The sequence below is a fragment of the Mangifera indica genome, chromosome 5 (assembly GCF_011075055.1).
Source record: "Mangifera indica cultivar Alphonso chromosome 5, CATAS_Mindica_2.1, whole genome shotgun sequence".
In the NCBI taxonomy this organism is placed as follows: domain Eukaryota; kingdom Viridiplantae; phylum Streptophyta; class Magnoliopsida; order Sapindales; family Anacardiaceae; genus Mangifera; species Mangifera indica.
Genome location: NC_058141.1, coordinates 10,755,373 through 10,769,379, shown reverse-complemented (window position 1 = coordinate 10,769,379; position 14,007 = coordinate 10,755,373). Strand labels below are relative to the sequence as shown.

General features: G+C 34.2%; 2 protein-coding genes across 3 annotated transcripts; one reads left to right on the top strand and one right to left on the bottom strand.

The window, feature by feature from the left end:
• Positions 1 to 477: 477 nt before the first annotated feature.
• Positions 478 to 3,637, top strand: LOC123216060. Its single transcript, XM_044636414.1, has 7 exons — positions 478 to 853; positions 939 to 1,088; positions 1,296 to 1,511; positions 2,304 to 2,425; positions 2,627 to 2,790; positions 2,979 to 3,133; positions 3,344 to 3,637. The coding sequence occupies exons 1-7, from the start codon at positions 599 to 601 to the stop codon at positions 3,440 to 3,442; spliced, it is 1,161 nt and encodes a 386-aa protein (XP_044492349.1). The 5' UTR covers positions 478 to 598; the 3' UTR covers positions 3,443 to 3,637.
• A 154-nt stretch (positions 3,638 to 3,791) lies between these two features.
• On the bottom strand, positions 3,792 to 9,029 carry LOC123216059 (serine/threonine-protein kinase PBL34-like). 2 transcript variants are annotated; one of them, XM_044636412.1, is made up of 6 exons: positions 8,368 to 9,029; positions 5,952 to 6,289; positions 5,706 to 5,841; positions 4,981 to 5,117; positions 4,783 to 4,906; positions 3,792 to 4,585 (listed from the first exon to the last, which is right to left on the bottom strand). In XM_044636412.1, the coding sequence occupies exons 1-6, from the start codon at positions 8,573 to 8,575 to the stop codon at positions 4,071 to 4,073; spliced, it is 1,458 nt and encodes a 485-aa protein (XP_044492347.1). In that variant the 5' UTR covers positions 8,576 to 9,029; the 3' UTR covers positions 3,792 to 4,070. The 2 variants fall into 2 exon arrangements, with proteins under 2 accessions (XP_044492347.1, XP_044492348.1); XM_044636413.1 differs by having other exon boundaries at positions 5,952 to 6,286; positions 8,368 to 9,028.
• Between the last annotated feature and the right edge of the window lie 4,978 nt (positions 9,030 to 14,007).

The following is a 14,007-nucleotide window of genomic DNA, read 5'->3' as shown; positions in this document are numbered from 1 at the left end:
AAATAGTTTAACCGTATAATTATCCCTAAATTCTCGAGTATGAGTAGGCTCTATAAACTCTTCATATTTTCATGTGGAGCTTCATCGGTGAAGGATTCAAGATATACAATTTTAAGGGTTTTAGACTTTTAAGTTCGTATAAGTTTTGCTATCTTTGTATAGGTGAACAACATTGGGTATCCGAAATCAAAACCATCGATTAACCCATACGAACACAACCAATTCCATTTTTTATTCTTGCTTTTTCATTAGGATACTCCAACTCATTAACCTTTACTAAAAAATACTTGACCTGAGTCCTATAAAATAGTTCAGTGGCGTTTTAGCCCAATAACCCACGTAGTCCCAATAAATCACTATTCTCATGGACCAAAGTAATGCTAAAGAATTATGTTCCCTTTCAAGACTGATGGAGCTGATGTAACTTGTACTCTTTGGATGCAAATTTTTAAGCCTTTTTACAATGGGCCTCGTTGCAGGCTGAAGAAGACAAACAAAGAAGCCGGTAGTGTACGATACGCATCTGTCATCTCCAGTTTCGGACAGAGGTTGCATATCAGTTACAGTCGCTCAGCTTTTGAGCCGTACCGGACAATACATGAACACCACAACCGCCAAGCTATCAGCAATGATTTCATTCTACTCATCCAGCATCAAGACCACTTCACGCCATCCATCTCTTCACTTTCCGTCTTCTTCATCTTCATCGTCTTCTTCTTCATCAACTCGGAGTTTCATTCCCATCAGGCGATCATTGTCGTCTACTCCCACTTCACTCTCCACTCAAACGCGAAATCTCACTATCGTCTCTGCCTCCAAATCACTCGATCCTAATATGTCTCTCGCTTTTCAGGTGATTGATTGTGATTATGCCAATGTTGTCGAGATCAAGATCAATAATTTACTTACTTTTAGTTTGTTTTTTTGTCTTAATGTAGGGCGGTGAATCGTTTTTCAGAAGTGTGCTTGGAAATATGGAACGGGTTTATTTAGAGAGGAACCCAACTGCAAAAGCTGTCTTGGACCGTGTTCAATCGGCTGATGACAATCAAATTTGCTACGACCATATGGCTTTCAGGACATTCGGGGTATATTTTCCCTGCTTGATTTTGGCATTTCATGACTTTGAGCTTTAATTGCTTGCTAGTTGATTCTGGCACACATATATACATGCTTTGGATAGATTTTGTTTTGTTTTTTTGAGTGAAAATTGGCAATCTGTCATAGTTATTAAGAGGGATTAGTTATGCGTATGAATCATCATGTACATTTATTTTTCCTTTGGAGTAATATAGGTGAATGGTTATGGGATTGATTCCATTGCAAGTTTTTTCCTGGATTATGGGTATACACAACGAGAGGAGCTGAGATTTCCTGCTAAAAAACTGAAAGCATTGTGGTTTTCACCTCCTAGTGTTCCGCATCCTGATGGCGGCAGTGGTGTTAGTGGGCCTTTGCCTAGGGTATTCATATCAGAGCTTCTTGTAGATCAGATGAGTCCTCAGACTCAGGTTTGTCTCTGGGTCTATTCTTGCTGGGTTGCTGTTTTACCTTTAGTTTTGAGCTCAAAGTGATGATTTAATGTTTTAATCTTGCTTTGGCTTTGTTTCTGCTCAAATTCTTTTATATGTGTTACGGTTAGATCTTTGGATTCTGTTCTCCATTAAACTCCAAATCGATGTCTCTTTCAATATCATAGAACTCATATTGTTGCATGTTGTATTTTGATGGACGATGTATTGATGACTGGTTTTAAGGTTCCCAAGTGAATTTCAGAGAACAAGGCAAAGGAACTTTCTGTAGTCTTCTTTATGGTATCACTGTCAACCATCCCAAGTGGTAGGGCTAATTCATATATCCCAAATTGACTGGCTATTTTACTGTCAGTGGTCTTAACAGGCCATATATCCTGTCTTGACTTCCACCAGTACAAAATGATGAAATAGTTCATGTTGAAACGAATTATAAGTTCATTTTTCCAATTATGAAACTCTCTTGAAATTGAGCTACACCATATAAGTTCATTTTTCCAAGTATGCATACAATGTAAGCTTTATTAATTTCTTTCTATTTCTTTTAATTATGTACTAAGGATTGCCAATCTTTAGTACATAGTTAAAAGAAATAGAGAATTTACTATTTATGTTGATTTTGTTATTTACTTATTCCCTAACTAGTCACAGCCAAGTTGCAGCATATTTTGGTATATATATCTATGCTTTCCATTAGTTTTACATTCTCACCCGTTGATTCCTTCGATGTTGAACTTGTTTATCCTTAAAACCGTTGCTTTTTACATTCAGGAAATAATTAAAAAATACACTGAAGCATCTGGTAGTGGAAATAAACACGCTGCTCTTGCTAGTGCACTGGGATCTTTGACATGGGGAAAGCCCTTATATTCTGAATTTGAACAATTGGCAAGGTATCATTCTCTGTTTGTTTCTGTTCGTGTTTTGTAAATTCTATTCAATTTCAAATATGATGCAATTTAGTAGGATACAGATGTTGTGTAAAATGACTTTTTTTTTTTTCAGTACTATATTCAGTGGTTAGTGATATTCAATTGTAGTGTCTAAAACTGATTGACTTGAGTTGAGGCTGATGCTTCAATTTGTGATGCTAGGGAAAGTGAATATGCTGCCTGGACCCTTGTTAATGGCTATGCAGTAAATCATGTCACTATTTCCATTCATAGGCTGAAATCCCAGTTGAAAAACATCAAAAGTCTCAATGAGTTTATTGAAGAGAACGGATTCAGGTTGAACTCTGAAGGGGGAGTTCTGAAAGGTATGTAACTGGTGCAACCATATTCAGGGTCGATCTTCTTATGCAAATTAAAAATCTCTTTGATATTGATTTAGAAATCAATGTTTTGATATCTTTTTATAGTTCACTGCTTTAAATATCATCAAAGACTATTCTAATTGCATCCTGTTGAAGTTGAGAATTTAACTAGTTCATTTCCTTTATTTTAGTGAGTCCTGATGGCCTTTTGCTGCAAAGTTCAACGGTAGCAGATTCAATCTCTTTCAAATTTTCTGATGGCGTCACAGAGTCAGTCCCCTGTTCATACATTGAGTTTGCTGAACGCCTTGTGCTGCCAGAGTATAAAAATCTGCCTGATAGAGAGGTAACCACAAGTTCTCCATACTTATTTAATATCTTAAAGATGGATGGTTTAGAAGAAAATGTTCTGAACTTAATTCTGCAACCTGACTTAATTCACACTTCAAAATCTTATATCTAGCCTAGTTAGGCTTAATGGATAATTGTTTTGTTCAACCATGTACGATTTTCTTAATGCACTGTGCACCTTGTAACTTTCTTTATACTTACACAGGTTCAGGAGTTTCACAGGCGAGATGGGTTCGAGGTTGGAAATGCTGACAAGATCTTTGAGAGCACATCCAAAGAGCAGCTTACCAGGAGAGCTGCTTGAGATGGAAACTGGAAATGAAAATACTAAACCAATTGTCATGCTTAGATTAATCAAATTCGACATGAACACCTAGTTAAGGTTCCTCAAAGTAAAGTTCACTGGAACGCAGATCTACATATATTGTAGTTGGAAGTCTTGAAGCATGTAAATGAACTCACTAGCTTCTTATAATAAACGGAGACTTGTTTATGTAAATTTGTAATGGATTGCCTGCGTTGTTGTGAATTGGTAACAATAACGATGGAATCTTTTTCCCATTTATAAATTATCAAGCAAAGTCTTCAAAAACTTGTCTGCATTAAATATCACAACCAGAAATCAAGCTAAGAGCAAAAATGGAGAGTGGGCATCAGAGACAATCATTTCTTTAATATTTCCAAGTAGATTAAAGCAACACATAGTTGACAGAAGACATCTTGCTCCATAAAAGTTTAACCTGCCGGTGATATTTTCCACCACTTGGAGGCCGACACTCTAAAACACAACATAAAGCATGTTTCTCTGTTGCGTTTCCAGTCGTCCCAGAACAAACGCTTTGACACAAATTACATCTATACTTACGGAGTCAAAAAGAGGGAAAGGGCAATAAATGAAGAAAATGGGGTCAGAAAAGAGAGCCAACCAAATGCTATGGTTTGCCATTGGGTTTTGGTGACTGATGGAGGAACTGATGGTGATATGGAGAAGCATGCGAACCATTTGGTATAGAAAGGCTTCTCTGTCCATTTCTTGCAAATGATCCAGCCTGAGCTCGGATGCCATTTCTAGTATTTGGACTTGATCCTATTCGTTCAGCTTGCATGGTCTGGAAATAATATGATGAGCTTGCCATGTCCTTGAGATTGGGCAGGGGCTTCAAGGCTTCAACAACTTCACTCATGAGGGGCCTGGCTTTTGGATCCCGACTAAGGCAGTGAGCAGCCAACTGGGCAGCTTTCTGGGCACCTTTGATGGAAAAGTGGCCTTCAAGGCGAGGGTCAATCAATCTGTAGAATTTTCTTCTCTCTCCTAGATGTGGCCGAGCCCACTCAACAAGATTATGTTCCCCATTAGGTCGGTTCTTGTCCATAGATCTTCTACCAGTCAGCATTTCAAGCAGAACCACACCAAAACTATAGACATCACTCCTTGATGTAAGATGACCTGCATTAGAAAAAAAGTTTGTCCATTTAGGCCAAATGAAGAAATTCAAGACGTTCTCTAGGCTAATAAAGAAATCATCAGGAGGTTAAATCCTGTAAGCTCAGGTCCTTTTTGGCAGAATTTTTCCTCAATTCAGGATTTGATCAAGGAAACCGGTGCTTGAAGGCAGAAGACTTTCACTAGATGAATCAGCTCACCAGTCATAACATACTCTGGTGCTGCATAGCCATAAGTTCCCATCACACGGGTTGATACATGGGTTTTATCTCCCTCAGGACCATCTTTTGCTAGTCCAAAATCAGAAAGCTTGGCATTGTAGTCCTGAAATATATTTTATTAATATGACAACCATAATAGAAAAGAACTACAATTTTGTTATTGGTCTTATCACATACTGCATCTAATAGGATGTTGGAGGTCTTGAAATCTCGATAGATCACAGGCCTTACAGCTTCTTCATGTAAAAAAGCAAGACCTTTTGCAGCACCTAGTGCAATTTTCATTCTTATGGACCATGGAAGTGGCAGGGACCCTGCATATGACACAAATTAAGGAAACATCAGAAAAATATATTCTAGAGACAAATTCTCACCAACAAGCAGGAGCTGCCAATATCAAACTAGGTCCTAGCCACAATGAACAGAGCTTACTATAGCACTACATCAGTGTTAACTGAAATGAAAAATTGGACTGTTATTCTAGTAGTTACATATTTAAAATTGATAGCATCAAAACGGAAAATTGTTAAAGGACACACAGAACCATAACTTGGCAACAATAGCTCTATTCCTGATTTTGATTGTAACATGCACTGTACTTCCATTTCAACTTCACAGTGTCCAGCAGAAGTACTAAGCAGATATAATATGGTTTCTGTTAGAAAATTGCTCCTTTCATTCTATTAAGAAGAGACGCAATATTTATTTAGTGAACTTATTTTAATCAAGGGGTGACCAGAATTTACTAAATTAAAGGTTGGTAGAGATAAGAAGTATCATAACACCTGCCTTCGCTAACCACTACAATCCAAGAGAACCTAAACTGAAACTTTAACATCCAAATTCCAAACCATACATAGAGATGGAAAAGGGCAGCTTAATGACAGGATTAAGCTACATACTTCTGAAGAGGTGGTTCTCCAAGCTTCCTCGAGGCATAAACTCGTATACCAGCAGCCTCTGATCATCTTCAATGCAATAACCAATTAATTTAACCAAGTTAGGATGAATGAGATCACCCAGAAAATTCACTTCAGCCTGCAACATGGATGAGCCAAGATTCAGAAAAAGACTTGACATCATAAAAAAGAAAAAAGGTCAGTCAAAATCATAAGCAGGAAATAGAACAGATCAGGGAAATTGCACACCAGCCATTCTTTATGGCCCTGAAGACCATCATGGTTAAGGGTTTTAACAGCTACAGTAAGACCTGTCCCAGGTTTAACAGGCGCAGTTCCATTTTCTTCTACCCAACCCTTGAAAACACAACCAAAACCGCCTTCTCCAAGAAGACTCTCAGGCCTAAAATTTCGCGTTGCCAACTTCAGGTCATTAAATGCGAATTTCCGTAGCCTAGAAGCAACTTTTAGCTCTTCCTCAAGCTTAGAAGTGGATGAATTGCTTTCTCCATTGCTGGTGGTAGTAGATGAGACTACTGGAGCTGTTGGTTGGTCTCTACTAGTATCATTTGTAGACTTACTTTCTGCTGATCCACAAACAGGTTTAATTATTTAGAAAGCAAGTCATATATATTCATATGCTATGTCAACTGATACATTTTCTCACAATATTCAATTTGAAAAAGGAAAAAGGATTGGCATTCATCCTCAAAAGGTGGAATTACTCAACATTGTGGGATTGTCAAAACAAATTTACAAATGAAGTTCTACAAAATATGGTTTTGAAAGGCATTCTAGATGTGAGAAAGATGTCTATTTCAAAAGAGTGATATTGACAAAGACATGTCTCATATATTCATTTACAAGAAAATGTTAACTGTAATGTGACAGGTTAATACATGTTTAACATGAAAGAAAAGACTATGAAGCTATGAAGCTATGAAGATGCTCACTTAAACTTAAATTAATCATCAACAACTGACCATTGGAGTAACATATTCAGCAAAACAATCCATAACTTCTCCAAACCATAATGTACTCTAGCTTTATGATTTGAACTTGACCTTATAATCAGTCTCCACTCTAAAATGGCCTATAAGCAAGTCTCAAACAAAAAAGAATCGATTCACTGCATGATTACACTTAATTTTAACTTCCTGAGATACAGATTCTCACAAATCCAATACGTTACCACTACCAATACGACCTTAGGCAGTAGCACATTACACAGCCACCATCTCCCCTACACAATGAAGTGAGAGGTGTAAATTCCACGGGTTCAGTCAATTTTTGCCCATTAATAGCATAGAAATATTTAAGCAGAGAGTGAGAAATTTATTAAGACATTTGAAGGACATCATAACTGTACACAAACGTGATCTGATGTTTAACAGAATTTTGTAACATAGATTTCGATGCAAAACAAGCTACAAGAGATGCATTGATATTGCTTTTATATCCAATGCTGTCAGCACCAAGAAGTTAGTCTAGTAACCATGCTACTTTGAACATACCAACTCAACCATACTGCCACCACATTAGCGAGTTTTCCAGCTTTAGAAAAATTTTATCTAATTAAATCACACAGCCAAGATTTATCTCCAGCAATACAACAAGATACTTCTGAAAGCAAATGCACACCAGATGTTCCTAGTTGTCACTGCCATGCCCATCAATGTTAATTGTCTAAAAGAAATTGGTTGACACCAAATATATTCAACTTAAAGGTTGCGCTTCCAAATTCCAATTATATTTCCTAGAAAACAGAAGTAGAGTCAGCTTGGATTAACTAGTTAATTTTTAATCCAAAAAAAAGGATAATATGATATATCCATTATCCATCTGGATACAATCGATACAGAGTTGATACTAAGTAGCAGATACAACTGCAAACATACTTTTTTCTTTTCTGAGTTGAAAGCTACTTGCGCTGAGTCATTTGATATGAGTTACCTTTGTTAGCTGAAAAACTAGGTTAGAAATGACTGATGTTTGCAATTACTCCAAGGGATATGATTCAGGTTTGACAACTGAAAGATCCAATAAAATGGTTTAAAAAGAAAATCAAATTACTAGAGAAGATAGAGGAAAATTTCTAACCATCATTCCAACATAATTAAGTTCCTCATTTGCGTTGGAACCCAAAAATGGCTTCCCAACCTCAGGAATCTTCAACACCTAGGAATGTCTCTTTTAAAAGAAACTCCCATGCAGTTGTTAAATAGTCCAATGATTAAGGAAATGAACATTTCAGCCTCAATATTTTTATAATTTCTTTTTCAAAATTCTAAGAAATCTCCATGTTTTCATAAACATCAAGAACTAGTTTAAACTAGCAGACTACACTAGTTAACCCTACTAGTTCACACTTTCCCTGGCATATGGCTGCGGTTACTCAAATACAACTTGGAAACTGCTTACAGAATACCCAAAACGAATTCACATCGATCAAGATCATACCATTAACAAACTGTAAAAAGTAACAACAAACTGTAAGCAAAATCGTACACACAAAAAAAACGTTAACAAACAATGATAAACATAAAAATTTAAAAAAAAAAAAAGAATAACCCTCAAGGTAATATTAATACTAATATAACATATAAAAATTTCCGGTTAAAACTCTAAACAGAAAAAAAGAAAGTCCAAGTAGAGAAAGATTTACCGTAATGAGTACTGGTGCCACTGACAGAGCTATCAACTTTGGATCTTGAAGAAATGCAGCTTCCTAAAAATCTTAACTTGAGCCAACAACCAGTATCTTCTCCACCATCCACTTCATCTTCAATCTCCTTCGTCTTCTTCTTCCTTACCTTTGATTTAGAAACATCCCAAGAGCTCTTCACCTTCCCATTTGCATCATCAAACCCCATTCTACTCCTTCTCAACGAACCCTAAAGTCGCCGGCCCAAAACTCATCAAACCCCTCAAAATCAATTCTTTCCTCTCACCCACCAAGAGTTTCAAAATATCACAACTTTTAAAAAGACAAAACAAACCCAACCCAGTTGTGAGCAGAACTAGATCATATAAACCAGATCATAAAACAGTAACCAAAAATTGATCGATTTCTGTCCAAACTCAAAACTAAAATAGACAAACGAAATAAATTAATTAATTAAAAAGCTAAACCCACAAAATGTGTTGCTATAAAGCTACAAGAAATCTCTTTCCAAAACACTTGAACTTAAGCTGACCAGTTTACAGCAAAAGGAAAAAAATAATAAAAACATAATGGCAAAAATATCAAATGCCCAGACTTTTATTATCGATTCCCTCTCTCTCTCTCTCTCTCCCTCTTTTTTTTTTATTAGAATCGAAGACTGGGAAAAGGCAAAACGGGCTGCCTGGAGAAAGCGGGTTGCTGGGTGATTTGGCTGCCCGGGGTGCCCGTAAGAGCTGACCGAACACAGATGTAGTGAAAGGCTGGTGGGTTGTACATGGAAAAAGACGAAAAGAGAGAACCGGGCATAGTTGGGAGTGGGAAATACGGGCAGCTTGGGCATGAGAGAGCAAGCAAAGCGGCCCAATTAGATGGTGACGTGTCTTCCTTGAATGCCCACGCGCGCGCGCTCTTGAGCTAATGCTATGTATATTTTTTACACAAAATTTAAATATATAAATAAATATTATTTTATTTTTACTTTAAAATTATATTATTAATATATTTAAATTATATATAAAAAATACATACGTAATTGTAAGACCCTACATTCGTCCCAAATTATTTTGACCCCCAAATAAAATGGAGTAATAAATATGGATAGGTTACTCCATTTTATTTTATTAGTATCTTCTACATTTGAATTTTAAGGCGTGCATAAATATAATCATTTCTAGTTTATCAAAATTTTATGGATAACTACGTATTAATATTAATATTCATTTTTTAATGTAATATAATTAAGGTTAAATGACTATTTGCATCCGAAATTTGACGAAATGATAATTTTTTATTTTTTATTTATTTATCATAATCTTATGTTAATTTTAATAGATAAAAAAATATATTTTTGTTGCTTAATATAATTAATATATAATACAGTTAATATCAATTATATCCAGATAGCTTAAACAAGTTATATTTTATTTGACTCCAAAGGTTAATAAAATTAGTAGAGTATTATAACTTTTAAGGTAAAAGCTTAAAAGTTTGGATTTGAGTCTCAATTACGTTTATGAAACTTTGACTTACTTGGTATAATAATTTTGGATCCAATCATTGTATCTCAGATTCATAAAAAAATTACATTTTTTCTTAATTACTTTATATATTTCTTTTGACATTTCCATCTTTCTTTTTTCTCAAATTAGTTAATGATTGTCATCAAATTGACAAAACCTAGTTTTTGGCTAAATCACACTTGTGAGGGAACTAAAAATTTGTAGTTCTTAAGTATGATTTTGTCATTCTCGATCAATCGACCCAACTAAACAATTGAAACAAATCATCTCCGCAAAAGTAATCGAATAAGAGCTCAACGACACAATCCAACACCCTAATTCACTTCTCCATCTTTGACAACACATACAATATCCAATACAAAACAAAATAAAAATAAATTAAATAGAAGTTTAATTGATTTTAATACCTTAATTCAATTTGTTATAGGATCTATTTTCAATGAGTGAAAGTCAAGATAACCCCAATAATTAAAATTTGACTTTTTACTTAATATGAAATATTGTTGATTTATTCATAATTTAAGACATTCAACTTATTAGAAAATAGGTATGATGTACCTAAATATTTTAAATCAGTATAATTCTTTTACTACGTATTTAAATATGTTTGAGAACTTTCGATGTTAGACATAAAAGGGTTAGAAAGAAAAGTACTGAGGTAGTAGCATTCAAATACTTGTGATGAATGCATTTGGATCCGCAAAGGCAATCGCTTGACCATAAGAATACTCCAAGGCAACAAAGTCGAGCAAATGACAATGTCACTCGTTTTACACTTTATGGAAGTCTTTGGTAGAGGAAACCAAAATCAAAATGAGGCAGAAAAAATACATCATTGTTAAAGGTGTAAACAAGATGAGCCACTAGAGATCAACTCTTGAGTAGAGTTCGAGCTTGATGTTGGTTGACTTAGTGAGCTTGCAAACTCTTGACTTGATATAAGTAAAATATCAATAAACTTCTAATAATTTCAAATGTTGTATTTACACAGCTAAAATTTTACTTATTGATTTTGAATATAAGGAGATAATTGATAAATATTATGAGTTATAAGATTTAAATATAATATTTTAAAAATTAAGAGATTTAAACATAATTTTTTGAGTCAAGCTCGAGCTATCCCTTAAGGTAATATTTTAAAAATTAAGAGATTTAAGCAAGAGAAAGCTAAGATTGTGGACTTTGCTATTGGGTTCTTTGTGCAAGAGGGTGTGGGAGGAGAAAGGTAGAATCAACTAGGGTTTTCTTTGAAAGTGGATTTTCAGTGATTAAGAAAGAGACATACAAGTAATTATATAAAAAATTTAATTCTCAAGTCATTCTTTGAAGCGTATTTTCATCTTTTTGTTAAATTTATTATAAAATTTTAATGGGTGAAAAAATAAACTTTTTAAACTTGAAAGATAAGAAAATATCGTTTTAATAAAGCTCGGTGGGAAATAACCTTTTAGCCTATAATTAATTACCTTATCTTAATGATGCAACACTAATCATATTTAATAAGATTTGAAAAGAAAGAGTGATGTGCTTTGTTGTAGTATTAAAATATTAGTGAATCATTAATACATTTATAAGAAAAAAAAAATATTAAACTCATTCTTCCTTATGCCAAAGAAAAGGTCATGGCTTTGATTTAGTATAAGACCACAAATGAGACATTAAAACTTGTGAATATGTTTGACTCTTCATTTCTTATTTCTTAGATATATTCTTTGTGTATATCTTTGCCATTAAATATTTCTCTTTGTAGACTATTATATTTTTATTTATTTATATAAACATAAGACACCTTCAAGTGGATTTATTATTTTTCAATTCTACAAATAATAATGTCAAGTGAAAAAAATAATGATATTTCCCTTTGAAATTATGGAGATTTGCATATAGTAAATATTAAAAAATTGAAAATGATAATATAAGTTAAAGAAATAAAAGGTTTATAGGATGAGATGAATAAGTGAAGTATGAGAATACAACATACAAAGATAGAGGTGTGTATAATTCAATTCAAATTATAAAATCGAATCGAATAATTTAGAAATTATAGTTTGTAAAATGCTTTAATTTGGGCTGATAAATTTTTGAAAAATAATTTTCAATTTTGACGATTTTTAAACCAAATCAAACTGTAAACAATATTTTTTAAAATGCATATATATAATTATATTTGATAAAATTTTTCAATAAGTTATTAGATGTATAACTTGTTTTGTTTATATTTATTTTGTCATTTTCTTTATATGTATATTATATATAATTTTATATTTATTTTACATATTTATATTATGTTTTAAAAAATTATAATTCAATTAATTTTATTAAATAATATATATTTTAAAATAAATGATTATAATATATTTAAACCGTAATTTAAATCATATTTTTTAAATTTAGATTAAAATTTAAAATAATTTAATTTAGTTTAAACATTTTTTAATCTAATTTAAAACAACTTTCACATTAAATCAAATCAAACGGTAGACGCCCATTATACAAATAAACCCAATTTCTCGCAGCCATCTTTGAGATGATTCTCATACTTTTATAAGATTGTACTCATGAATGACAATGATGAATACAGTGCCCATATTCTTATGAGGTAATGATACCTTTGAGTATAATAATAAATGTTTTTATTAAGGTTTGGGGTATTATGTTTCATTATAAAATTAGTAATTTTACTAAAATGTGCTTGTACCAGTGACTGATTCCAAAATTACATTGCCAGCTAAGGTAGACTTGGCTTCATCCCAAACATTTTTCAAATACAGTTGCAAGACTTTATTTTTTTTGGGGAGTCTTAATATTTCTGTCTTTAGGAAAATAAAGGGTTGTGTATGTGTTAAAGGTGAGAAGGTCTTTTTTATTTTATTTTTTAATTAAAATTATTTTGGGTTGCTGCTGACATTGCTACATTTGTAGATATATAATTGGACTCATAAATAAAGTGTTATCCCGTAAATGAATATTATTTTTTCTTTAATTTTAAACCATTCAATCACATGATAATATATACTCTGAATACGTAATTATGTATTCGAAAGTGTACACAATCGTCAAGTACATTGCCTAATAAACTTCTGCATTACAAGTGGTGACTCAACATGTCCTATTGCATTACAACTTGCAACATGTTTCTAACTGGCAGTCCAAATATTAATATTTTTCTTGATGATTTTTTATTTCATAGGAATAAAATGGTTTGGTGGACACATACACATATAATGAGATAAGCAACAATAGCGAGTTACATAATAAAAACTAGCCCCGCTAGTACCACAAATCGAATAATCCCATTTCTAGAAATTATTATATTAGGGAGAAGGACTATTTCCCACCCAACTTTAGATGCGTTCTCAAAATGATACCCATGGCAGATGAAAATCCAGTTTTCCCACCTATGAGCCGTTAACATGGATGGTTTCTGTTTGCATAAGGGTAAAATGTCCATTTTACCCTTGTTAGATGAAATGACAAAAATACCCCTTTGCAAAATTCATCCCAAATTTGATGTGAGGGTTTTCCTTCACCCCCCTTAGGTTTTAGAAACTAATATTTCACCTTACCTAAAGTTTTTAAACTTTGAAAACTAACATTTTCACCCCCCAAACCTAGGGTTTCCAAATTTTTCAAAAAACAACCGCCCCCCATAACTTTCAAAACTAGCAGTTTCACCCCCATTCTTCATCTTCATCTCCCGACGTCTTCTCCGGCGTCGTCACCGGCCTCCTCCTTCTCCTGGTGCGACGACGGTGGTGCGACGAAAAGATCTTCATCTCCTCGTCGCACGGTGCGACGAAGAGACGGAGATCTCTTCGTCGCTCGTCGTCCAGATCTGGGAGATCATCGGATCGTCGCTCGTCGCTCTTCTTCTCTCTTCGTCGCTCGTCGGATCTGGAAGACGCGACGACGAAGGACGATGAAGCGTCGTCCTTCGTCTGTTCTTCCAGATCTGGGGGACGAAGGGTCGTCCTTCGTCGTCCTTTGTAGTCGGAGATGGGAGATCGGTCGAATGCGTCGACCGTCGACGGTGGCCGGAGAAGGAAGCAAACCCCAGGGGTGAAATCTAAACTTTTCAAACTTTTAGGATGGGTTAGTTATTATTTTTTAAAACCTGGAG

Bases quoted from the DNA above. Each gene is read 5' to 3' on its own strand.
- LOC123216060 (XM_044636414.1), top strand. From the start codon at position 599: ATGAACACCACAACCGCCAAGCTATCAGCAATGATTTCATTCTACTCA. The intron at 854-938 runs GTGATTGATTGT...GTCTTAATGTAG, and splicing joins ATATGTCTCTCGCTTTTCAG to GGCGGTGAATCGTTTTTCAG. The intron at 3,134-3,343 runs GTAACCACAAGT...ATACTTACACAG, and splicing joins AAAATCTGCCTGATAGAGAG to GTTCAGGAGTTTCACAGGCG.
- LOC123216059 (XM_044636412.1), bottom strand. From the start codon at position 8,575: ATGGGGTTTGATGATGCAAATGGGAAGGTGAAGAGCTCTTGGGATGTT. The intron at 5,842-5,951 runs GTGTGCAATTTC...TCCATGTTGCAG, and splicing joins AGGGCCATAAAGAATGGCTG to GCTGAAGTGAATTTTCTGGG. The intron at 4,907-4,980 runs GTATGTGATAAG...AATATATTTCAG, and splicing joins CCAACATCCTATTAGATGCA to GACTACAATGCCAAGCTTTC.